Raw genomic sequence first — 27,624 nt, 5'->3', positions numbered from 1 at the left:
GTTTCTCCCTGTAAAGGAAACAGGAATGGCTGTGAAGTAGTACCACTGTCTTTAGGTTCCCAAGTTGCCTTTGTCCCATTATTTCGTTTAACAGCAATACAACAAAGTATGTTCTCCAAGTTATTATCTGGCTCTACACTAACTTTCAGAAGAACCTTAAAAAGACTACAGAGGTGATCAAACCATTCCACTCCTAGTTTTTTACCCAAGAGAAATAAAAACTTAGGTCCACACAAACACTTGTACAGAATGTTCACAGAAGCTTTATTCACAGCTAAGAAAGAGAATGTCCTTTTCCAAGTATATGGATAAACACAATGTGGAATATTCATAATGGGATATTACTCAGCAATAAAAAGGAATGGACTAATGGTCCACACCACACAGAGAATTCTCAAAGTCATTATTCTGAGTGAAAGAAGCCAGACATAAAAGAACACACACTGTATGATTCCACTTGTGTAAAATTCTAGAAAATGAAAACTACTATATAGTAACAAAAGATCAGGGGTTATCTGAGGCCAGGGGTAGACAGGGAAGAAGAAGAGACTTCAAAGGGGCATACGGAAAGAGTGATGGAGACATTCTGTGTCTCGACTATGGTGGACGTGTGACACAAATATGTATTTGTCAAATTTCACTTAATTATATGCTTTAAAAGGATGCTGTTCATTGTACATAAAGGTGATTAAAACCAGAAAGCACTAATATTATCATTAGGTAAAATTCATGTTAAGGGAACTTTATCTAGACTGAGTCAGTGATTAAAGTGAGTGGGCCTAGGAAAATTAAGCCCCCAAATGTGATAAGGGTTATTTCTACATAAAGAGAGGGTCAAAAGTGAAAGAAACGAACCTTCCAGAATTCCAGCCTTACAAATTTAATACTAACCTCATCAGATATTTGCTGAGCAAGACGAATTGACACATTTCTAAGCATGCATTCAGATGACGGATTAGGAATGCTCTGAAGGGCACTTTGTAGCACCACTGCTTGATCATGAGTAACTTGGTTGACCTGAAAAAAGATAAATATTTTACTTTAATACTGCATACATAATCAAATCCAATCATTTGCTCCTCACTCATCATCACTCCCTCAGGATGACCTCCCTTCTGTATATATTCAGTACACTGTAGAACCCGTGTGACTTACACAAAAAGTTCTGTGCATTGCCAACAATGTGGGCTTCCTCTTTTTCTTGTGTAGTGGAGTGCCACATATCCCTCTGCAAACCCCCATTCTAGATTAATCCAACTTGTGTATCTACATCTGCATTCAGCACAACTTGCAGAGGTGAGTGATAAACTGCAGTCCTATCTAGAAACTCAGTAAAGTACTTCACATGCATGCTCCTGGGCAGACCCTGCTCCCCATTCACCCTGATCATCAAACTCTTTTGAGAAAAGAAAAATTAAGGAATATCAATAACAGAATAAAAATACTAATGTATAAAAGGTACCAGACCAAATTTTTAAGCCCATAAAGAAAAAAGATTACTTTTTTTTTTTTTTTTTTTGTGGTACGTGGGCCTCTCACTGTTGTGGCCTCTCCCGTTGCGGAGCACAGGCTCCGGACGCGCAGGCTCAGCAGCCATGGTTCACGGGCCCAGCTGCTCCGCGGCATGTGGGATCCTCCCAGACCGGGGCATGAACCCGTGTCCCCTGCATCGGCAGGCAGACTCTCAACCACTGCGCCACCAGGGAAGCCCAAGATTACTTTTAAGTTGTTATTAGCCAGGCAATTCTGACTGCCTTTCAAGTCCTAACTCTTCTCCATATTGTAAGTATTTCTACAACAGTATTTAAGACAAGTCTGTTTTTACTAATTTTTGCCTTTAGCGCCCTATTGACTGTGAGCTCCTTGAGATTAGAGGCTATTATGTACCTCTGTATACACAGTGGCACATTTTCTGAATAAAAGAGAAAAGTGAAAGAGGGGAGCATTTATATTTTGTGTTCTTCATTAAGCTCCTGTCAGGGATTACGATAATAATCTGTTTTTATCTTAAGAAGAACACCACTTTTAAAAAATCTGAGTAAGCGTGGTACCTTTAATGCAAAACAATTTAAGACTTGGGCCACTTTTTTTCATTACCCTTTTTAATGAAAATGAAGAGAAAAGGATTATGAATGCACATGTACCCACCGCCCAGCTTCAACAATTATGAACAAAGGACCAAGATTACTTTGTCTAACCACTCCCCTCACTTTCCATCCAGGCCCCACCCCAGGATTATTTTGAAGCAAATCCTAAATAAAATTTCATCTGTAAATACTTCAACATTTTTTTTTTTAAAAGAGGGGGCTCTTCCTTCCCCCCCCCCCCCCCCGGTACGCAGGCCTCCCACCGCTGCGGCCTCTCCCGCTGCAGGCTCCGGACGCGCAGGCCCAGCGGCCATGGCTCACAGGCGCAGCCGCTCCGCGGCACGTGGGATCCTCCCGGACCGGGGCACGAACCCGTGTCCCCCGCATCGGCAGGTGGACTGTCAACCACTGTGCCACCAGGGAAGCCCCGGGGGTCTTCCTTTTAAACATAACCACAGTATCATCATCACACCTAAAACAATTATAAATGCTATTATCTCAATTATATGTGATTATTATAGTATCACATATCTAATCAATATTCTAATCTCAAGGCCTAAGCCATTCATTCTTAAAATAGAAAATCTATATTCTTGAAGCTTTTATCTTCTATTGGTAACTTAGTAAACCATCACTTATGATGCATATAAAACAAGTCAAATGTGTAGTTTGACTTCTCATAAATAGGCATTGAATTCTGGCATGTCTTGAGAACCTTTGGTAAAACGGATCAAGGTAAAAACAAGAGTCAAAATAAGTTCAGAATTGGAGGTTAAGACTGTCAAGGTGGGAAGAGAGGCTGGCAACAGGCTAAATCAACTACAGTTCATCCTTGAACGGCATGGGGGTTAAGAGGACAGACATTCTAGGAGTCGAAAATCTGCACATAACTTTACAGTCGGCCCTGGGTATCTGTGGTTCCAATCAATTTAGGATCATGTAGTACTGTAGTACTTATTGAAAAATCCATGTATAAGCAGACTCGAGCAATTCAAACCTGTGTTGTACAAGGGTCAACTGTACATCTTTTTTATTACCACCTGTGTGTGTGTGTGTCTGTGTGTGTATGTGTATGTATGTATATATATATATATATATGCCAAATACAAGCTAGGAAGAGATTCACATGGAGTTTTTAGTAGGTTTAAAATAAATGAAGGAAGGAATTCCCTGGTGGTCCAGTGGTTAGGACTCCGCGCTTTCATTGCCGAGGGCCTGGGTTCAATCCCTGGTTGGGGAACTAGGATCCCTCAAGCAGTGCAGTGAGGCCGAAAAATAAAATAGAATAATTGAAAGACTATTTGGGGTTTTTAGCGGTTCCATACAAATTTTAGGATTATTTGTTCTAGTTCTGTGAAAAATGTCACAAGTTTTGATAGCGATTGAATTAAATCTATACATTGCATTGGGTATGAACATTTTAACATTAACTCTTCCAATCCATGAACACAGGATAACTTTCCATTTCTTTGTATTGTATTACAATTTCCTTTTATCAACGTTTATAGTTTTCAGAGTATAGGTCTTTCACTTCCTTGGTTAAATTTATTGCTAGGTGTTTTTTTTTTTGGATGTGATTGCTTCCTTCATTTCCCTGATAGCTCATTATTAGTGTATAGAAATGCAACAGAGTTCTGTATATCAATCTTGTGTCCTGCAGCTTTACTGAATTCACTTATTAGTTCTAATGGTTTTTTGGTGGAGTCTTTAGGGTTCTATACGTATAGAATAGTACCATGATCATCTGCAAACAATGATCCAGCAATTCCAGTCCTGGGTATATATCTGAAGAACATGAAAACACTAATTTGAAAAGATATATGCACCTCAGTGTTCACAGCAGCATTATTCACAACAGCCAAGATATGGAAGCAATGTAAGTGTTCATCAACAGATGAATGGATAAAAAAGATGTGGTGTGTGTGTATACAATGGAATATTATATTATTCAGCCATAAAAAGAATGAAATAAGTCCGACAAAGAAAAGACAAATACTGTATATTTTCATGTATACATGGAATCTAAAAAATAAAACAAACAAATATAACTAAACAGGAACAGAACCACAGATACAGAAAACAAACTAGTGGTTACCACAGGGGAGAGAGGCAAAATAGGTGAAGGGGATTAAAAGGTACAAACTACTAGGTATAAAATAAGTGAGCTATAAGGATGTAAGGTGGGGACTTCCCTGGTGGCACAGTGGTTAAGAATCCGCCTACCAATGCAGGGGACACGGGTTTGAGTCCTGGTCCGGGAAGATCCCACATGCTGTGGAACCACTAAGCCCGTGCACCACAACTACTAAGCCTGCGCTCTAGAGCCTGTGAGCCACAACTACTGAAGCCCGTGCACCTAGAGCCCGTGCTCTGCAACAAGAAGCCCGCGCACCGCAACACAGAGTAGCCCCCGCTCGCGGCAACTAGAGAAAGTCCACGCGCAGCAACAAAGACCCAACACAGCCAAAAATAAATAAATAAACAAATTTAAAAAAAAAAAAGGATGTAAGGTACAACACAGTGAATATAGCCAATATTTTATAATAACTATATGGAGTATAAGCTATAAAAATATCAAATCACTTTGTTGCACACCTGAAACTAATATAATATTGTAAGTCAACTACACGTCAAAAAAAAAAATTAAAAGTCAAACAGGATTTAAGGGAACAGGGAAGAACTGCCCTCTCAGAGTAGAGTCACTGAAAAGCATTTGTAATTTTAATACAAATATAATTCAATAGAAGGAAACCATTAAAATGAGGAACCACTGGAAAGGAACTGAAAACATTCTGAATCAACTCTGAACTCTATAAGCAACTCTTAAGAGTTTCTAAGAAGTTTAACTTTAAAAGTTGCCATCTATTATTACAAAAAGATTTTTAAAAAGTCTGTATTACCGACGCCATGGGATTCACGCCTTCCACACCTGGCTGACAAGCTTCCGCCACAGCTCGTACGTGGCCATAGCCAATGGCAGTTAGCAACAGCTTGGCTATTTTAAGAGCATTGAGGTAGGCACCCCTTCGAGTTTCCATATCTGCATTTGGTAGGAAGTTATTTCTGGTTAGCATACTCAGGACAAGGGGTAGGCCACCACTTTTCAAGAAGTGAAATTGAAAATCAGAGGAATCATCAGCCAGAGGTGCACCAGCAGGCATTAACAAGGCATAGACCACCTGGAAAAAAGTAGAAGAACTGTATTAAAAGGTTTTAAGATAATTTCTTATTTTCCTCATCATCACTGGCTTAAAATTTTCCCATATTTTGAAATTCTTTCAAAAACATTTCATTACAATTTTATCCATGTTCTTCACATTATCATATAAAAGGTCAAATTTCAAGAACATGGAATAAATTCAAGAAGTAAAAACCAACCTCTGTTAGGTACAGCACTTGCGAGGCTGAAGGACCAAAGAAAAGCGAGTCAAGAGATGGACTAAGGCTGCTTTCTCCAAGTTTGGCGTGGTCTAAACAAATAGCTCTTAATTTTTCTATTGTTGTGCTATCTGTAAGAAAAAAAAGATACATAGTCTAAAATAAAACATAATTCATGCATTCATAGTATTTTACTTTTGATATTCCGAAGACTACTTTAGTATGGAATAAGAATCAATTCAGCTGAGTTACAGGCTCAAACTTCACAAGACATAACCAGATCTGGATTGGTTTAAAAAAAAAAAAAGTCCCAATCAACCAGGGCTCTTTAATCACTCAACCCAAACACGAAGGAAGCAGTCTCCTCCTACACAGAGACCTCAAATCAACATGTCTTCCTCAGGCACTAGAGACCAAAAAACTACAACACACTTCAAAAGGAAGTAGTTCTTATTGAAAATAAAAAACCGGAAATATGACAAGCTCTTCCTTCCAACTTATGTTAGCTTCCATGACACTGTGTATTAACTCAACAGTCCCCAACCTTTTTGGCACCAGGCACCAGTTTCGTGGAAGACAATTTTTCCACAGACCGGGGTGGGGGGGATGGTTTTGGGATGATTCAAGCGCATTACACTCATTGTGCACTTTATTTCTATTATTATTACATTGTAACATATAATGAAATAATTATACAACTCACCATAATGCAGAATCAGTGGGAGCCCTGAGCTTGTTTTCACTTGTCACTCACTGATAGGGTTTTGATATGAGTCTGCAAGCAATTGATTTATTATGGTCTCTGTGCAGTCAAACCTCTCTGCTAATGATAATCTGTGTTTGCAGCCGCTCCCCACAGCACTAACATCACTGCCTCAGCTCCACCTCAGATCATCAGGCATTAGATTCTCCTAAGAAGCGTTCAACCCTAGATCCCTCGCATGTGCAGTTTACTGTAGAGTTCGGGCTCCTATGAGAATCTAGCTGCCGCTGATCTGACAGGAAGCAGAGCTCAGGCAGTAATGAGAGTGATGAGGAGCGGCTGTGAATACAGATGAAGCTTCCTTTGCTCACTGGTCCGGCCTGCTGCTCACCCCCTGCTGTGCGGCCAGGTTCCTAACAGACCACAGATCGGTAGCAGTCCGTGGCTTGGGGACCCCTGTATTAACTGGTTTGTTACAATGAAAGAAGCTTACTGGTATCCTTGGAAACTGAACCTTAAAAAGCAAACATTAAAAAAAAAGGGAACAGTGCCTAATGTGCACATCAAGTAAGAAGATTTTTTGGATAATATTAAAAGATGAGTTTCATTTAAATCACACTAAAAAGATACAGTAAAAAAGAAACAATCCCATTATTAGCTACCAAACACTCAAACTTACTTCAGAAAGTACTTCAATAATCAAATTATTTCCAAGGTAAATGCCCTGTGATTAAAATACCACTCGATAAATAAGATTTTCTTTTTAAGTAAAAGCTTTTCTTGAAGAATAAAGATAACTGAAAATTACTATAATTTCCTTAGGGTAAGCTAATTTTTACAGGCCTGGAAATATCAAAAAAACTTCAATTTGTGTTAAAATTGTTGGCTTTCCCTTTTCTGAAGGGAGAGTGACATATAACTAAATGAAATATTCAGTTTTAATAATAAAACATTTGTGAATATCTTCTCCTGTCATTAAATACCCATCCCCTATATCATTTTATATTGATGATTAAAATGACAAGTCCTGTTGCCAGTACACTAGTTTAATCTCTAACACTGGGTATTTAGGTTTTCTCATTTTTTTTTTTTAAACAATAAAGATCCAAGTTACTCTCTAAAAAGAAACCAATTCATATGCTGTATCTGAAAATATCTTGCTTAGTTTAAAAATATTCTGAGCGGGGCTTCCCTGGTGGCGCAGTGGTTGAGAGTCCGCCTGCCAATGTAGGGGACACGGGTTCGTGCCCCGGTCCGGGAAGATCCCACATGCCGTGGAACGGCTGGGCCCGTGGGTCATGGCCGCTGAACCTGCGCGTCCGGAGCCTGTGCTCCGCAACGGGAGAGGCCACAGCAGTGAGAGGCCCACATACCGCAAAAAAAAAAATTCTGAGCGAAGGAGGGAGGGCAAAGGGAATAGGAGAAAAGAAACAAGAGCTCTAAGAAAAGGAAGCACTGAATTTTAAGCAAATCATTTAATGTTGGACTATAGTTTATTCATTTGAGGGATCTGAACCAAATGATCACTAGTGGCCATTCCAGCTTTAGCATTCATGAACCTAAATAATCTTAGGTCCTCGATTATGCACATGCTCATTTAACAAAATATGGAAAAGAGAGACAACAAATTTAAACTGCCCATAAATCCTGGATTTTAGTTTATTTCTTTCTAGTTTTTTGAAGAGATACCTAATAAGCCTAATCAATTAAATGATTATAGCAACACAGTATAAGAAAGTCTAGAAAACGTTGAGCAGTAACACACAGGTTAATAGTACAAACTTTGGAGCCCAACTGCATGCATTATCTTAGAACTGCCTTTAAGCTGTGTGTCTCTGGTCAAAAGGAACAATCTCTTGGTGCCTCAGTTTCCCCATCTTTAAAATAGAAGTAAAAATAGTAATTCCCTAGGAATGTTGTGAGGTTTAAATGAGTTAACAAGTGTGAAATGCTCATAACAGATTTTGCCATATTTTAAGATATGAGTTAGACCAAACTCCTGGGAAAAAGGAAGCTCTGAAGAGGAAAAGCAACTCATTCTGCTTAGTAAAGCAATATACATTTTAATTTCTCTGTATCAAGCAAGAACCTGTTTTCCTGATGCGTGTAAAGGTCACAAGAACTCCTGAGGAGTTTAAATTACAAGAGTTTAAATTACCTACAGAGACTACTGTAGAAGTTCTAAGTTTAACAGCAAATCATACTGGAGGCACTGGACTTTAGGCAAAGATTCAGAATAAACAAAAGTAAAGTCAATGACTAATAAAAAAGCTTCTAATTCCATCTTGTTTTTTCCTCCTTTTAAAATATGTGCACGTGTGCACAAACACTAAATGATTACCCAAATGTTAGAAACAGAATTTATAACTACTTCCTTTTCTTAGAGCTCCTGCTTCCTATCTTAAAGAAGAATGTGCGCACCCATGTGTGTAACAACCACAGTGACAAAGAGTAGGTTAACATTTGTTGGATAGTGATTAAATACCCGTCACTAGGCTAGGGGTTTTCCATACATGACCCCATTTAATCCATGCAATTCTATGAAATAGTTATTAGTAGCTCAGTTTTACAGATAAGGAAGCTCTGAGAAACTAAGAAAACTCATGTTTAAGGCCATGGAGTAGCAACTTGAAGAAGCAGGACTTGAACTCAAGTCCATTTGAGTCCAAAGCCTATGATTTGTCTACTGTCATACAATCATTACTGGCATTTTCAAAGCTGGCTAGTTCAAATTTAGGTACTATACTTCGATTATATAAAATAAGATAAAAGCGCCCTCGTAAGCTTCCTGCTTGAGCTGCTCGGCAAGAGCTCCCTCTCGCCATCTAGTGGCACTATGCTCAAATCACAAGGTCAGGGATTATGAGATGGGTTTTCCTTTTCAAATGTTGAATCTGTGTACATAAAGCAACAACAGCTGTTACTCAGATACTAGTAAGTAAAACAATACAAATTCTAAACTACACAACAGATAAGGATCAAATTAAATCATTAAGAAAAGCCTTCTTAACAGAGCAAATAAAAACTCAATTAGAAAAAAAAAGAAAAGCCTTATTTAAGAATCTAATTAACATCTAAATCGATTCTGTACCACATGACTCAGAAAGTGAGATCGGATGGGAAAGGTCAGACGTGTCTACTTTAGAAAAAGGAGATAATGTAAACACAACAGTTTAAAAAATTATCTGGGCCAATTACTGAACTGCATTTGTCAGCAATGCATCCATAAACCCCACTAAAATGAGAATAAATTAATATAAAATACATAAACTCAGAAGGATAAAGAAGTTAAAAGCTGAAGGAACATTAGAGATGTCAGCAAATTACTGAAGGTGTAGAGGGGATGGAAGATAGCTGGCTTAGCTGAACCCAAGAAGTGCTTCTTGGGGGGTAAGAGAAAGAGGGAGAGGGTACCTATAAATCAGCACTCCACCAAGTCCTGGAAAAGTTAAGGATATGAAAACAGAACATAATTGAGATGGTACAGATGAATCAAAGACTTAAAAACAGAGTGCCTGAAATCTGCCTAAGAGGCAAATTTCTACTCTACCTCCCTCCCCAATAGACTGATGAAGCTGGGAAGCAGATATCTCACTAATGTAGAGAATAGATACAAATATGGAATGCAAAAGACTAAAAAGCTGGATTAGTACCAGTATGAACCCATGTTTTTTTTGATATAAATGTGTTTACATACGTGTGTGTGTGTTTAAGTGTGTATTACTTCCTAAGTCCAATGAAAATGCCTAGACCACAAGAACACCCCAGTAGTAATGAGCACAATTTAGCCCTCACATTCTGGTTTCTAAATATCTTCCCTCACTAAAAGGAGAAATGTCTGATTCTAGGGCTGGAATAGAGAAAGTACTAGATGAACTTTAAATATCTTATGCCAGAAAGAAGTACTCAAAGGATGATGAAGCTATATTAAAAAAAGCACTGGGTTTATGTAAAAAAGAGAGTTGGGTACATATCCACTGACCATACCTGGGACAACTGAGCATCAAAATAAATAATGACTATAATGGCTATAACCCAATAGATAAAATAAGAATCCATGAGTAAACAGTGATAACACATAATTAATAGGGGAGAAGGCAAAGCTCTACTTTATAGTAGTATGCCAATATCCTTGCCTGTTGGAAATACACAATAAAGTATTTAAGGATGATGGGACATCAGACCAGCAGCAAATTACTCTCAAATGGTTCTTGAAGTCCTCAAATTGTACTTCAAACTTTTCTGTAAGGTTGTAAATGTTTCCAAAAAAACATTAAAAAATTTTTTTAAGTTGTATAGGATTGAATGATCTGATTGAATTCTCTCTTTCCACAAGCTCTGTTATTTTTAGTGCATAACTTTGTAGAATGTTAAGTTTTAGAGGAAAACACATATATTAGAGTAGAAACACTGAAATGTGCTCATGAAAAAATCCTACGGAAAAGGATCACTTGGAGGAAGGTCTTGAAAATTTAACACTAGAATATCTGGGGACAAAAAGTCAACAGAAGAGCTGGAAAAAGTTAAGGATACCACCCAAAGCTGGAATAAAATTAATGAGAGGAGAAAGGAAAGGCAAGAAAATCAGATTTAGTAGATTCAACACCACAGTCAAAGACATCTCAAAGATCCACAAAAAGCAAAACACGGAGAAGTAAATTAGCAAAGAAAGAACAGAAATCTCTCACAAATTAGGAATCTCCAGGCCCACTGAAAAACCATCACAAAGCAGACCTATACCAAGCAAGGCATTTCATCAGGAAAGTTCTAAACTCAATGATAAAACCAAAACTTCCAGAAACAAAGATCAAAAGCAAAGGAATATCTTGCACTGTTGGTGGGAATGTAAACTGATATAGCCACTATGGAGAGCAGTATGGAGGTTCCTTAAAAAACTAAAAATAGAAGTACCATACCATCCAGCAATCCTACTACTGGGCATATACCCTGAGAAAACCATAATTCAAAAAGAGTCATGTACCACTATGTTCATTGCAGATCTATTTACAATAGCCAGGACATGGAAGTAACCTAAGTGTCCATCGACAGATGAATGGATAAAGAAGATGTGGCACAAATATGCAATGGAATCTTACTCAGCCATAAAAAGAAATGAAACTGAGTTATTTGTAGTGAGGTGGATGGACCTAGAGTCTGTCATATAGACTGAAGTCAGTCAGAAAGAGAAAAACAAATACTGTATGCTAACACATATATATGGAATCTAAAAAAATGGCTCTGAAGAACCTAGGGGCAGGACAGGAATAAAGACGTAGATGTAGAGAATGGACTTGAGGACACAGGGAGGGGGAAGGGTAAGCTGGGATGAAGTGAGAGAGTGGCATGGACATATATACAGTACCAGATGTAAAACAGATAGCTAGTGGGAAGCAGCCACATGGCACAGGGAGATCAGCTCAGTGCTTTGTGACCACCTAGAGGGGTGGGATAGGGAGGGTGGGAGGGAGATGCAAGAGGGAGGAGATATGGGAATATATGTATATGTATAGCTGATTCACTTTGTTATAAAGCAGAAACTAACACACCATTGTAGAGCAATTATACTCCAATAAAGATGTTAAAAAAAAAAGCATACGTAACTATTAAAAAAAAAAGGCAAAGGAATAGAACTCAGGAGAGCTTTGGTCTTCACACAAGCAACATTACCAGCTAGACAGTTGAGTAAATTTTCAAGCTAGAATTCAATACCCAAACTACTAATCAAATGTGAAGGTTAAGCATTCAGATTAGCAATGTTTCAGAAACGAATAACAAAACCACCTCCCACGTACCCTTTCTGAAATAAGTGCAGGAGGGTGTGCTTCAGCAAAATGACAGAGCCCCTCAAGAAAGGCTCAAGACATAGGAGCCAGTGAACAGGGATCCACCATAGGAAAGCTGAAGAAAGAAGTCCCCAAATGGTAGCTGTGTAGCGAACAACCAGATGAGAGGAGGCAGACGAAAAGTTCCAGGACAACAGTGGAGCCGACAGATTATATAATACACATAATAATGGAAAATTATTTTGAGAGGTTACTAGAGAATATGTGGAAAGAATTAGTAATAGGTGTATAGAAAATCAAGAAAATAAAAAGGGGAAATTATTAAACCCTGAAAAAAAAGTTGCCATTAATCCAGCAAACTACTTTTCACACACTCTTGAAAAAACAAATGCTGAATATGAATTTAAGAAATAACTGGGGCTTCCCCGGTGGCACAGTGGTTGAGAGTCCGCCTGCCGATGCAGGGGACATGGGTTCGTGCCCCGGTCCGGGAAGATCCCACATGCCGCGGAGCGGCTGGGCCCGTGAGCCATGGCCGCTGAGCCTGCGTGTCCGGAGCCTGTGCTCCACAACAGGAGAGGCCACAACAGTGAGAGAGGCCTGCTTACCGCAAAAAAAAAAAAAAAAAAAACTGGAAGAGGGACTTCCCTGGCAGCCCAGTTGTTAAGACTCCACGCTTCCACTGCAGGGGCTGCAGGCTTGATCCCTGGTTGGGGAAGTAAGATCCCACTTGCCACATGGTGTGGCAAAAAAAAGAAAAGAAAAAATTGGAAGAATGTGGAAGTAAGAGTTAAGTTTTCATTTACACAACAGAAAATCAGTAGGTATCTAAAACTGACAAACAGTTGTATGAGGGTATTATTTACAGATAGTATAGACATAGATAAGAATAAGAGCTACCAATTGAAAGTGGTTGTTTCCCAGGAATAAAAAAGGAACAATGCTATAGATGACACATGACCCAAAACACAGTCCAGGGGCCAGAAAATTTTTTCTGTAAGGGTCAGATAGTAAATACTTAAGGCTTTGCAGGCCATATGGTCTCTGCCACAACTGCTGCTGTGCTAAGACAAAAGCAGCTAAGACAGCGTGTACATGAATGGGCATGGCTTGTACACCAATAAAACTTTGTTTATGGACACCAAAATTTAAATTTCATATAATTTTCATAAGTCACAAAATATTATTCTTTTGATTTTTTCTTCAGCAATTAGAAATTGTAAAAACCATCCTTAACTCTTGGGCTGTACCAAAAACACACAGTGGGTTGGATGTAGCCAGTGAGCTATAGTTTGCCAACTCCTGTTATTTTCCATCTAGGAAGAGAATTTGCTAACATACCCCTTTACTGTCCAACATGTACTTTATCAACATTATCATTTAAAAAGAAATTTCTTACCTGGTGGCATAAGTTTCATAAGTACTCTTGCTCCATCTCTAAGAGGTGGCATATTTAGGCTGCTACCCAAGTCTGCAACTTGCCAAAGGAAAGAGATGTATCTGGGATGCAGTGACATTATCTAGAATACAAAATACACAAAATATTTACCTGTAAATTACACCTCCCCAAAAGAAGAGTCCCCAAATAAATGTGTTGGTTTATCTCCATAGTTTTGCTTATGTCATTTCTATCCTGAAATGGTCTGCCTACCCCATCATCTCACTTTTAGAAATCCTTCCTAATGTAGACTGAATACATTATCCAAGCCACCTCCTGTACTTTGTGTGTGACAGCTTTTTTACTGTTTTGTTAAACTATTCCTCTTGTACATACAAGTCAGACTCTGTATAAACAAACAGCTGCCATGCCCACCAACAGTTAAATTCCTAATGCAACTGTTGTAGAAAGCCAATCCTTCTGACACTGGAGTGGCTGGTATTATTGTAGCCATTAAAATTTTTGTGGGGAGGTAAGGAAGGAAGGAATCACTTTCTTTAGAAACAAGATATGTTACTGACAATCTAAGAAAGACTGCAGATATTTTCCTACAGAAACAGTTCTGAAGAATTCATTTTTGTGGTACAAATACAAAATACAGTGGTTATTTTGCTCAATAAACTCAACAGTTGTAATTAAGTTGTATAACGGGCTAGTTTTATGTAAATACAACAACACTATATCTATACAAAATGTGGTTTTAAATTTCAACCAGGTTACAATCACCTTTCAAAGGGATCCATTCTCAAGTTATGGTTAAATGTACAGTTATTTGATATTCTGCCACATTAAATTGTAAGTTCAAGAAAAATGAACTATTCTGTATACTTTATTCTTAAATAACCTAGCAAAATGCCTTGCATACAATAGCTCAAAACTATCTACTCACCACCCCGGGCAAACAGCTTTCCACTTCTGGATTGGGACCATCACTGTAATGATTACCATGGTTTCCAGGAGATCCAGTTGAGGAATCAGAAGAACTATCAGGGCTTGAAGGCATATTGGAACTTATTTGTGTAAGTTTGGCTGTAATTAGCTGAAAATGATATACTATGTTAGTACCAAAGACAAGGAAAAATACACAAAACAGAAGTTAGTGACATACCAACAAAAAACAAAAAACTACACATTATATTTTTAGAAATATAATTTATAACTGTTGTCTAACATAACCACTTAAATAGTTTTGTTTTCAGAAATCTTTTCCTCTACTATATTATAGGTACCATAATACCTGTCTTATTTAGTATTATAATTCAAACACCTAATACAGAAAATACAGAGCCTCACACATAACAGATGCTCCATTAACATTTACTGAGTGAAATGCTGACTACAAAAATGGAAGTCCCCAGTTTGCTTTTCTTGAAAAGTTTGGTAATTATAGATACTTACCGATTTATCCTTTAAGTTTAACTGTCCAATCAACTTTCTATCATCTGCAGGATCTATCAGTTCACCACCTACAAAGAGCTCAATTTTTGTATGAGCTACATTGGCTTTGATACGATTGAGAATACATCGTCGTACTGAACCGATTGTATCATTTGTATGAGACCATACGTCCAAGTCATCAACCTGTCTGCCCTGGTTTGGAAATCGAACTATAAAAGAAAGGTGTTTACCACGGAAAGCTCTGGGGGGAAAAAAAGGGAAACCATCATCATATTCAGCAGATTTTCAAATCTTCTTGCAAAGAAAATAAAGCTAGCAATTTAAAATTGAATATTTTCTTACTAAACAAGAGAAAGTGAGTTAAAGACACATTATTTTTAGGAACTTGAAAATATTTACTGCTCCTTTTAACTACAAATATTATAGTAATCTTCAAAACACAACAATCATATTTCACTGTTGTTACTCTTGGACCTATAGTTTACAGGTATCTAGTTATAAGACATTACAACAGACATGAGTAACATTTCATTTATTTTTAATGCTATAAAAGCCCAACTAATGTCAAGTCATCCCCAAAATGATATTTATGTTGGCATATTATCTTCCTGCAGGTAAGATACAAAAAAAACATATTCAAGGAGCAATTTTAATAATTTCATGGTTAAAAAGAGAACTCAAATACTAATGGCTCACATTCTATAAATATCTCTAAATTATACATATTATTTGAGTACACTAAATGGTGAAATCTTAAGAGAAACGTTAATAGACCCGAAGATGAGTGAATTAGGTAAGGGAAATTTTAAGAGGTACAAACTTCCAGTTAGAAAATAAATGAGTCATGGGATGACAGGTGGTAACTAATCATGGTGATCATTTTGTAATGTAAGGAAATATTCAGGCACTATGTTGTGTACCAGGAACTAACATAGTGTTGTAGGTCAATTATACTTCAAAATCAAACAAACTCACAGAAAAAGAGATCAGATTTGTGATTATCGGGCTGGGGGGGCGGGACGGGGGAGGGAGAATTGGATGAAGGCAGTTAAAAGGTACAAACTTCCAGTTATAAGATAACTGAGTATTAGAGATGTAATGCTCAACATGATTAATAAACACTGCTCTATGTTATATATGAAAGCTGGTAAGAGAATAAATCCTGAGTTCTTGTCACAAGGGAAAAGTATTTTTTCCTTTTTCTTTCTTTTGTATTTATATGAGATGATGGATGTTCACTAAACTTATTGTGGTAATCATTTCATGATGTACCAAGACAAATTATTATAAACTTATAAAGGCTGTATGTCAATTATATCTCAATAAAACTGGAAGAAAAAAAAGAGAGAAATGTTAGTAGACCATTTTCAAATATCTCTTGCTATACTGGCTATCTGTCAAAGCAGCTTTTAAGAGTTCTCTCCAATTACTCTGCAACCAGACTATACTATTATTTTTAACAGTGGAAATGAATGGCATCAAAGCACTTCAACGGCAAAATACCCCTGGCAACACTTAACAGGTAACAAAGTCAATGGCAAAAAAACTCCCAAACAAACAAAAAAAGACCAACCAGAATAAAAAGAAGAAACTAGAGGGCTTCCCTGGTGGCACAGTGGTTAAGAATCTGCTTGCCATTGTAGGGGACACGGGTTCGAGCCCTGGTCTGGGAAGATCCCACATGCTGCGGAGCAACTAAGCCCGTGCACCACAACTACTGAGCCTGTGCTCTAGAGCCCACGAGCCACAACTACTGAAGCCTGCATGCCTAGAGCCCGTGCTCCGCAACAAGAGAAGCCACTGCAGTAAGAAGCCCACGCACCGCAACGAAGAGCAGCCCCCGCTCACCACAACTAGAGAAAGCCCACGCACAGCAACGAAGACCCAATGCAGCCAAAAAAAGAAAGCCATTAAGTTAAAAAAAAAAAAAAGAACTAGATTTAATTGAGAATGCCCTAAACAAAAACAAGCAAAAAACAGATCCTGAAAACAAAACAAAAAAGGCCTACTATTAAAAAAAAAAAAAATTCTGTAAGATACAAATACTGTTTTAAAGCAAGACACTAACGTTTTCAAAAAATGAAAAATTTCCTCTCTCCTTCTTCCTGTACATCATCACTTTTTAAAATCAAATGGCTAGGAAAATGTCAAATAATTAAGAAGTAGCACTAGTACATCAGTTATTCACAAACCTTGACATAGGTAGAATTGTTCTTTCCTCATGATAATCACTGTCACATTCATTTATATACTCCCGTAACACAGTTAATACTCGAACCATTCGAACAGCTTCCTGTCTTGCACAATTAATACTGTCTTTGTCACCATCCAAAACACACAGTGTGTCATAGGAGGCTTTCAAGCGATCAAAGCAAGACTGAATGAAGTCTTCATGGATTACCACCTACAAATAATGGGCCAAATAAAGACAGTTCAAGTTTTATATGTATATAGTGTTTCATATATATTAATAAAACATTAATCTAATTAAAGATGGCAACAATTTAAAGGTAGATCTCATTTAACCATGATCCTATTTAACGAGAGAATCTATATTGATAATTGATAATAAAATATGTTTGAGAACAGACTTGTGGCTGCCAAGGGGGAGAGAAGGTGGGGGAGGGATGGATTGGGAGTTTGGGATTAGCACATGCAAACTACTATATACAGAATGGATAAAAACAAGGTCCTACTGTATAGCACAGGTAACTATATTCAAGGTACTCTGATAAACCATAATGGAAAAGAAAATAAACAAAGAATGTATATATAACTGAATCACTTAGCTGTGCAGTAGAAATTAACACAACATTGTAAAATCTACTATACATCAATAAAATAGAAACAACAATAACAAACACACACTATGTTTTGTCAAAGGAAGCTAACATTATTTAAGTTAACAAGCATAAACTAGATACACAAAACATGAACTTCAGGATTAGGTGTCAGAATGGAAAGAAATTCGGCCGAAATCTCCTACCATAACTATACTCAAAATAATCACTTCAAGATAATTATATCAAGATGAAACTCATTTAGACAGCGTTTTGTAGGAGAGAAATGTAGACTAAATATTTTAGGTATGTTTTTGTAATACGAATTGAAACAAAAACAATTTCTAGTTAATCTTGAAGTAAAGAAAAAAATTCTTATTAGCAACAGTTCTTCAATCAGAATTCAAATTCGTGTAAGTTTTAATACATGTCAATCCTCACCTGATTGACCTGTAGCCTTGGACCAAGGTTCGTGTATATCTCTTTAAGGAGATCTATAGCTCTGCTGGCAATATCATCGTTACTCTGAATCACCACCTAGGTTCAAAAAGATTCAAGTGTAAATACCTTTCAAGAAATATTTTAGTTGGGCATTTCCATTCTAACCATACCTTCCGTTATTTTTAATACAGCATTCAATAATTTAAAAGGGAACATCGACTTTGATAATCAAGTAAAATTAAAGTGAGAAAACAGACCAAAAATATAACAAATGCAAAACTCAAGTCTTTGAATAAATCAAGTTAAGAAAGAAAGACACATTTTACTAAGAATAAAATATGCTGTCATTAGTATTATTTAACCCTGCAATTCAACACCCTGGTAACCAAGCAGTGAGATATTAAGGAAGGAATTCAAATTAATTAAAGGAAACAAAGATTATATGAAATACAGCTTACCATAAAAGGCTACCCACCCCTACCCCATTTGTATAGATCTTCATCACTCATCTAATCATATCAGTGGTTTTCAAACTATGTAGAGAACTCTAGGAGTGATGACGAGTTTTAGGGATGAACCCTATAATAGGCTTGGGAGGGGGAAGGGAGTGAAGCATAGGGAGACTGAGTCACAAGAAAAAATCACGCTTTCCTTTCTCACTTCAACTAGTTTTACATTTTGGAGTATTATCTAAATTTTGACTTTTAAAAAGGGTCTCTGCTGTTTAAAAATGTTGAAAACCACGTACTTAAAGTCTGAATACTCAAATACCAAAGTAAACAACTTGGTCTGTCTGCAGAAAAATATTTCATATCCAGAAAACAATATAAACTGCTGTGATCAGATTTTTAAAGATAGGAATAATATATTAATACTATATTAGAACAACATGGATGGAACTTGAGGGCATTATGCTAAGTGCTAATAAGTCAGACGGAGAGAGATAAGTACTGTGTGATCTCACTTATATGTGCAATCTAAAAAAATAAAAAACACAAACAAAAAAATGAACTCATAGATACAGAGAACAGATTAATGGTTGCCATATGGTGAACGGGTTCAAAAGGTACAAACTTCCAGTTATAAAATAAGTAAGTCCTGGGGATGTAATGCAGAGCACAGTGACTATAGGTAATAATACTGTAACTGCATATTTGAAAGCGTGAATGGTAAGAGAGTAAATTTTTTTTTTCGGCCAAGCCTCACAGCTTTTGGGATCTTAGTTCCCCAACCAGGGATTGAACCCAGGCCACAGCAGTGAAAGCACCGAGTCCTAACCACTGGACCACCAGGAAATTCTCGAGTAAATCTTAAAAGTTCTCATTACAAGAAAAAAAAATGTAACTGTGTAGTGACAGATGTTAACTAGACTTATTGTGATCATTTTGCAATACGTACACATCAAATCATTATGCTGTATACCTGAAACTAATGTAGTGTTGTATGTCAATTATATCTCAACTAAAAAAAAAAAAAAAAATATATATATATATATAAATACTATAAAGGTGGAAAGGTGGAAAAATTAGCCTTAAGTAGATAATATTTTACTCAGGTATCTAAAAATATCACAAGTTAAACAGTGCTGATAAAGTGAACATTCATAATCCTTTCTAAATAAAGTCTTTTTTTCTGTCCTCTATTTTAGCATTAAATGGGTAAGCTAAAATTAATGCTGAAGAAGAAAGAGGTCTACTTTAAATTAAAAAAGGGAAGAAAATAACTTTCATGGAGGGGCATGAAAGATCTGTATGGTCAGTGCATTCACTTCTAAACACATCTGGGACAGACAGATTCTAAGCCAAGACAAAAGGAACATCAGTGGCAGAAGGAGGGGGAGGGGGAGGGAGGGAGAAAAGTAAGATAAAGATGAACTATCACTACCTCCTGCGACAAGCATCAGAGAGCAGCATACATACATTTGTACATTTGTACAAATGTGATTTCTTACCTATTTGAAAAACTACATCAGATACACTGCTTACAAAGTTCCTACTTTTCACTTACCCTCCAAAGGTAGTCTAATCCTATTAATTCCAAATCATCCATCATATATGCTCTCCTTTTTGCTACTAGTTTTCCTTCTCGACAATTCACAGCTTTGAAGAATCGCTCAAAACATTTCATTCCATTTTCAGTCAGTAGAGAAGGATCAAGCTGAAGTACATTGCTTTCAAAGAAGTCCTTATTAATATCAGGATCCAAGTCTGGTTCATCACCCATCAACTTGGAATACCACTTAAAACAGGCTTCACGATCACAAAGGTAAACTGCGTTCTCTGCTAAGCATTTCCATATTTGTTTTGCCTGAGGAGCGCAGAGCCACAATTGGCCATCCTTCAATAAAAATCTTAAAAAACATAAAACATTAGCAATTAGATCTACATAATTTTTTATCCTGAAAGGCAATCTGTGTCTATATATGGGAAATAATCCATTTATCACAATTATATTTTAACTACAGGTAAAAAGATGTCAGTTTTTATCAACATCTTAAAATAACTTATTTCTTAATTTTTATCTATTACTAAAAAATACTAGATATTAATTCATTCAACAAGCACATATTAAGCACCTACAATGTGCCAGGAACTCTGCTACGTCACTGGACCTAAACTGAAAAAAAGATTTGTTCCCTCTACACGTGAAACACTGTAAATCAACTATACTTCAATAAAAATAAAATAAAAGGATACACATTGGGAGAAAAAAAGATTTGTTCCCTGAACTTAAACAGTTCCATCTTTGAAACAGCCATTCTGAAAGTATGTTTAATAGGTTACCTGAGATTTAGCATTGTGCTTATATGGTATCATTGGAGAAAGAGATATTCTATTATGTGACTTTATAGATAACCAACTTATCAACGCTGAAGAGTTAAAATTGCTTAAATTTTAATATTTGATGATGATCTAATATTCATCACTCAGTACTTGGCCACACTGAACAGAATAACTGACATATTTTAAACTTTTTAATGTCAAAACTCAACAGGATGCTTATTAATTATTCAGTGGCATTCTCGAGCGTCTTTTTAGTTTTGGGACTATAGGTTTAGTTCAAGTGAATTCTGTTTCAACTAGTTTCTTCAGTTAGCTTTCTTTTTCTTTTAGCATTCATCCACCCACCCTGTCTGCCACATCTCTGAATGACAAGAGAATAAACATCTCATTTTATTCTGAAGAACTTAACACAATCTTTAGCTAATGTAATGGTGGCTCCATTCCCAATTACATAGCAAGGTGAATGTATTTAAGGTTCCCTCTTCATTTCAAAGCATTTTGAGTTATCAATTCTAGTGTCTTTGATATTTTCATAGTACTGCTGAGCTTAAAGAGGGCTTCTAGCACCTGTCCCACCTAACCCTGTCACCTCTAATTTACAGATAGGAAACTGAGGTCCAATATGATAAAATACAGTTGTTTTCAGTTTTGAGTTGTATTTTGTTTTGTTTTGGTTTTTAAAAACAGCAGCAGAAAACTTTCTTCAAGCAAAAATTCCATTTGCAAGGCCAATGTATAAAAATAAAAGCAGAGATGTTTCAATTGTTGGGAAGAGGAGGAAAGAAGTGAGAAATGGGGATAAAACCTCTACTGCCTGTCCAGAAATCTTGGAGGAAGCTCCTCAGAAGCCCTAAGGCTCCAAGGTAGGTTTGAAAAATCACTGGTCTAATAGAAAGAGCATAGACTTAAGTCAGATACACCTACTTGAGTAGTGCAGCACTATGATATGCTGGTTGTGTGATTTCAAACAAGCTAATTTAAGCCATGTGAATCTCAGTTTTCTTATTAATCAAACTGGGATAATACCGGCCTCCCTGCACTGCTATGTAAAGCATTTAACACAAGCCAAATACATAGTCAAGTTCGGTTCCCATCCCTTGAGAGAATTGCTGTAGGTCATATAGATAGGTACTAATAGAGCAAGGACTAAAAACAAGTTCTCTGATCCCAAACTTTAATTTAGCAAAAGAGCTGATAACCACCCTTCTGTTCTAGGCAATCTAAGATACAACACACACCAATCAATAACAATGGCTCACTATGGCAATGATTCTCAATCTGGGGAGGAAGGTCCTTCCATCTAGATGGTTGAAAAACAAAACACACACAAAACCACTTCATTTTAAACAAATGCCAAATTTCTTAAAATCTGGTGTCTAGAGTTTTCCCTCAAGCTAAAATCTTAATGTACCTACTTATGTCAATGCTTCCAAGTAAGCACATAATTCAATAAATGTAAGCCTATAATTAATGTAGCCCAGGAGAAAATTGCCCAGTGTATCAAAATAATAAATGCAATAGATTTTCTGAGGCACTGATAATCTGGGCATTTCCTTCAGCATGCTTATGATCTGAATAAGCTCTTCTGCTATATGATGTGGTTTCTGAATTCACAAGAAACCTCTCATCATAAAAAATTTTAACAATTTCAAATCTACAAGTGTATAATCATTAAAAGCTAAACATCAATGAGTAAATCAAGCCTTGGACTACATTTAACTTTGGCTTAAGGGAATAAACCTCTTTTCTTCATCCTCATCAGAATAATGTTGTTAACGTATGACTCCAGACTGCCTTTGTCAGCCACTGTTAGGATAAATGAGGCACCAAAGAACTCAATCACTCTTTTAGGGTGCTGGTCCAACAGCCTTTTCTCCCCATTTCCTTACTGTCTATGATATCATAGACAATATGGTTCTCTACCTGGTTCTGTCAAAATATGGAAATCTCTTCTTTAAAAATAAATATAAACAAACATGAAGACCAGAAGTCTATATACAAAAGGTTTAAATGTGTTCTCTTCAAAATACTTCTTTGCAGTCAAAGAAGAAAAGTTAAAACTCAGCCAATAATTTAAAAGTATTTAATAATGAACACATAGGGAAATGTCCTGTGACTTTCATGTAATGATTTCCACATGGGGAAATAAAATATGGCAAGAGCCACCTAACAAAGACCTAGTCATACAGCATATCAACTTGGTATTCTTTATTTGTCTTAAAAAGAGCAACACCAATTGTTTAAAACAAACCTAAGGAAGTTAAGTCGTTCTTGGACTTCTTGAACATGACTATATCTACTTCCCAGCCTCACAGTTTGTGGGTCATAGTCTTCATGGTCTGCAAATTAAGAAAAATCTTGCATTATACACATGGTTATCCATATCATTGCTGACTTTAATCAAAGGAAGTCAGTTAAAAAGTCGTTAATCCTTTATCACTAAAAGGCAACATGAAATTTACTAATTACTGGTAGTTTCTATCCATCTCCTTTTTCCCAACCAAAATAACCTTTCCTTTCACATAACCAAAAGAAAATAGTCTGTTAAATGTGCTGTCAAAAATAATTCTTCATACAACACCTTCGCCCAATTTTCATACATAATGAATTTCTGATTACAGCCTAAGACTGACCTGAGTGGCCTATGTTATAAAAAAATCATATTACCAACCTCTATCTAGGAAGTTAGAGTTAACGCAAGATGCTACTCTACATAATGAAGTTATCATACCATAATCACCACCAGCATGTTATGAAAGCCTTGAACATTCTCAGATAAATTTAAGAAAACCTACCCTTCTATCACAGCACGATGATGGGTATATATTGGTCACTAGGCCTAGCTTAATTTGGAAATTCCTTAAAAAAATTTTAATAAAATAAAGCTAGTAAACCCTTTGGTTTTACTTTCATTAGAGTATACCCTACAATGGAAGAAAAAAGTCTCACAGTGTTTGCAATGAAAGACCAGAGCAAAAAAAATCTTTAAAAGCACCTCCGGTCCTAAAAACACGTTGGACAGTGTTTTTTTGTTTTTATTTTATTGGAAAAAGCCATATATGATCTGGAAATGGTCAAGTTAATTTGTGGCTTAGAGCAGAAGAAAGCTGAAGCAAATGTTCTGAACACGTGCTTTCAACTACTTGGGAATCAGTGACATTTCTTCCAGAAAGTTGAGGCAAGTTATGCAGGAATAAGAAATTATGTAATTTTTTAAAAAGAAATTGTATAATTTAATTAGCATTAATTACTGGTATTTCCATACCCTGGATCTTATGGTATGTGTATGCTAGTGCCAAAGAATTCTGATTGTGTGTGACGCTTTAGACATAGTAATGGTAATGTCTTAATTTTTTTTTAAATTAATTTATTTTTGGCTGCATTGAGTCTTTGTTGCTGCACGCGGGCTTTCTCTAGTTGCGGTGAGCAGGGGTTACTCTTCCTTGCGGTGGCTTCTCTTGTTGCGGGGCATGGGCTCTAGGCGTGCAGGCTTCAGTAGTTGTAGCACTCAGCTCAGTAGCTGCAGCATGCAGGCCCTAGAGCGCCAGGCTCAGTAGTTGTGGCGCACGGGCTTAGTTGCTCTGCGGTATATAGGATCTTCCTGGACCAGGGCTCGAACCCGTGCCCCCTGCATTGGCAGGCGGATTCTTAACCACTGTGCCACCAGGGAAGTCCAATAAATGCCTTCAAATACAGTGAGGTTTCTTCTCTGAACAAAATCTTAACATGTTGTAAAGATGGACCACTTACAATGTTTAGAAACATCTTTTGATGCTTTGGTGAAGAAAAGCAGCCCAATGTATTATGACTACCTGCTTTCTACTTCCACATAATACTGCTATCTACCCAAGTCCTAAACACATATTGTCTACTCCCCAAAAAAGTCAATTTCATTAGGGCTCAGGACTTGAAGCACTACTTCTCAAGAGGTTTTCTCAAGAAATTGAGTAGAATTCTATTCCACTATGTAGCAATTTTCTTTTTCAGAGCACCAGTCAAAGTACCTGAATAAATGATGGACTTTTTTCCTTAACAAGGAGTTTACACACAGTTTTGTTTGTCAGGTTCTTTTTTAGGGGAAATTTTAATAATTTCAAAAGTAAGTTTAAAAAATAATATAAGAAACACTTACGACCTTTACTCGCATCACCAGTTGTTTACATTTTGCCCCATTTGCTTAACTAATCATCACATATATGTATGTGTGTGTGTGTAATTTTTCTAAACCATTTGAGAGTAACTTGGCGACATGTCCTTTTATTCCTAAATACTGCAATGAACATTTCTGAATAACAAAGACATTCTCTTACATAACCACACACAATTATCAAATTAACACTGATACAATAGTATTGTATTATCTAACCCAAGGCTTCTCAACAGCACATTATTGACATTTGGGGCTGGATAATTCTTTGCTGCGTTGAACTGCCCTATGCAGCAGTGTAGGATATGTAGCAGCATCCCAGCCCTCTACCCACTAAATTCCAGGAGCATCCTTGCCCAACTGCCCCCCTCCCAAATTAAGATAACCAAAAAATATCTCCAATTTTACCAGTAATGTCCATTTATGCCTTCTTTACCCCAAATCCAAGATTAAGTACACACTGCTTTCAGCTGTCACGCTAATTCTTTAATCTGGAGAATTCAACATTCTTTTTATTTCTTGACCTTTTATAAAACTATGAGCCAATTTTGTTGCATGTTGCTTAATGTGGGCTTCTCTGATGCTTCCACATGATTAGATTCAGGCTAGGCATTTTGGCAACAAAGAGTACCACAGAAGTAACCCTATATCCTCCTCACAGAATCATTATCAGGAGGAATAGCGTATGTCATTCTGCGGCAGTATTCATGTCAACTTTGATCACCTGGTCGATGCGGTTTCCACCAGGTTTCTCCACTGTAAAGTTACTATTTTCCTTTTTAATTAATTTGTGGGGACATACTTTGAGACTATGTAAATAGCTTGTCTATCAAACTTTTACCCACTAGTTTTAGCATCCTCTCCCTTTTATTTAGGTGGCAGCACTTTATCAAGAGCTGGGACCCTGAACATAGGGAAGAGATTTGAAAACATTCAATGAAAGCCAAACAATAATCAAGAAAAGTCAAGAAGTAAGAAGATCCCTCTATGCTAAATAGGAATAGAGGAGCCCTACACTTCGCCACAGAGCAGTTTCCGGGCTTATAAAACATAAACAAGATGGTTGGTGGTTCTGCCCATAAACATTCAGCTCTAAATAAATAAAGAGATCAGTGAGCTTATGGCTAAGGCTAACATGAACTGGCTCGTCATTATTATTTTTTTAAATTTATTTATTTTTGGCTGCATTGGGTCTCTGTTGCTGCGTGTGGATTTTCTCTAGTTGTGGCGAGTGGGGGCTATTCTTCGTTGCGGTGCACAGTCTTCTCATTGCGGTGGCTTCTCTTTGTTGCAGATCATGGACTCTAGGCACACAGGCTTCAGTAGTTGTGGCATACGGGCTTAGCTGCTCTGTGGCATGTGGGATCTTCCCAGACCAGGGCTCAAACCCGTGTCCCCTGCATTGGCAGGCGGATTCTTAAGCACTGTGCCACCAGGGAAGTCCAGGAGCGTGGAGTCTTAACCACTGGACCACCAGGGAAGTTCCTGTATATTGATCTTAATTCCTGCAATCTAGGGGAACTCATTTATTAGTTTTAATAAATTTTAGCAGATTCTTTAGAATTTTCTGTATATGAGATGGTGTTATCTATTAGACATAATTTACAATTTCTTTTCCAATCTGGATGCTTTTTATTTCTTTTTCATGTCTAGTTGATCTCGCTAACATCTCCAGTAGAATGTTAAATAAAAGGGACTAGAGTGGACATCCTTGTCTCATTCCTAATCCTAAGAGGAAAGCAGCCAGTCTTTCACCATTAAGTATGATGTTAGCTGTAGGTTTTTTGAGATGCCCTTTATCAGGTTGAGGAAATTTCCTTCTATTCCTGGTTTCCTGAATGTTTTTATAATCAAAGGTGTTGGATTTTGTCAAATGCTTTTTCTGCATCTACTGAGATGATCTCATAGTTTGGGCCCTTTATTCTATTAATATGGTATATTACAATTGACTTGGGGTGTCAAATCAACATTGTGTTACAGGGATACATTCCATTTGGCCCTGGTGCATAATCCTTTTTATATGTTGCTGGATTCTGTTTGCTTGTTTTTTTTGATAACTTTTGACTATATCACAAGGTATACTGATCTGCAATTTTCTTTTGATGTCTTTGTATTATTTTGGTAGCAGGATAATAATGGCTTCATACTATGAGCCTGGAAGTATTCCTCTTTTTGAAAGAATATGTGAAGGACTGGTGTTAATTCTTCTTTAAATATTCAGTAAATTCAGTAATTCACTAATGAAATTCACTAAACCTGGTTCTGGGCTTTTCTTTGTGGGAAGTTTTTTGATTACTAATTCAATCTTTTTACTTGTTATACATCTATTCAAATTTTCAATTGCTTCTTGAGTCAATTTCAGTAATCTGGCATTCTCTTATTTTTTAAATTTTTGGTAAGGTTAGTGGTGATGGCCTCTCCTTTTTGACTTTCACAACTAAGCCTAACTAAAGGTTTGTAAATTTTGCTGATCTTTTCAAAGAACCAACTTTCAGTTTCATTGATTTTCTCTTCTCTATTTCACTTATTTCTGCTCTAATCTTTATTAATTCCTTTTTGTTTTCGGGTTAGTTTTCTCTATTCTACCTTTTGAAGGTGAAATGTTACTGATTTGCTGTCTTTCTTCTTTAATACAGGAATTCTGCAGTATAAATTTCCTCTAAGCACTGATTTCGGAACACTCTGT

At 36.9% G+C, this 27,624-nt stretch overlaps 1 protein-coding gene across 2 annotated transcripts in view; it reads right to left on the bottom strand.

The window, feature by feature from the left end:
- Positions 1-27,624, bottom strand: part of USP9X (ubiquitin specific peptidase 9 X-linked) — a 126,190-nt gene that overhangs the window by 36,135 nt on the left and 62,431 nt on the right. For both annotated transcript variants that reach the window (XM_082680998.1, XM_082680999.1), the window contains exons 15-24: positions 23,043-23,130; positions 20,016-20,358; positions 18,009-18,104; positions 16,980-17,191; positions 14,788-15,028; positions 14,279-14,428; positions 13,351-13,471; positions 5,466-5,596; positions 4,988-5,266; positions 892-1,017 (exon numbers count right to left, since the gene is read on the bottom strand). In XM_082680998.1, the coding sequence (XP_082537124.1) occupies positions 892-1,017; positions 4,988-5,266; positions 5,466-5,596; positions 13,351-13,471; positions 14,279-14,428; positions 14,788-15,028; positions 16,980-17,191; positions 18,009-18,104; positions 20,016-20,358; positions 23,043-23,130 (1,787 nt within the window). The remainder of the gene's footprint in view (positions 1-891; positions 1,018-4,987; positions 5,267-5,465; positions 5,597-13,350; positions 13,472-14,278; positions 14,429-14,787; positions 15,029-16,979; positions 17,192-18,008; positions 18,105-20,015; positions 20,359-23,042; positions 23,131-27,624) is intronic.

The sequence above is a fragment of the Grampus griseus genome (genome assembly GCF_964374135.1).
Source record: "Grampus griseus genome assembly, chromosome: X".
Classification (NCBI taxonomy): domain Eukaryota; kingdom Metazoa; phylum Chordata; class Mammalia; order Artiodactyla; family Delphinidae; genus Grampus; species Grampus griseus.
The sequence above is the reverse complement of the archived record's forward strand: the minus strand, read 5'-3'. Positions and strand labels throughout refer to the sequence as shown.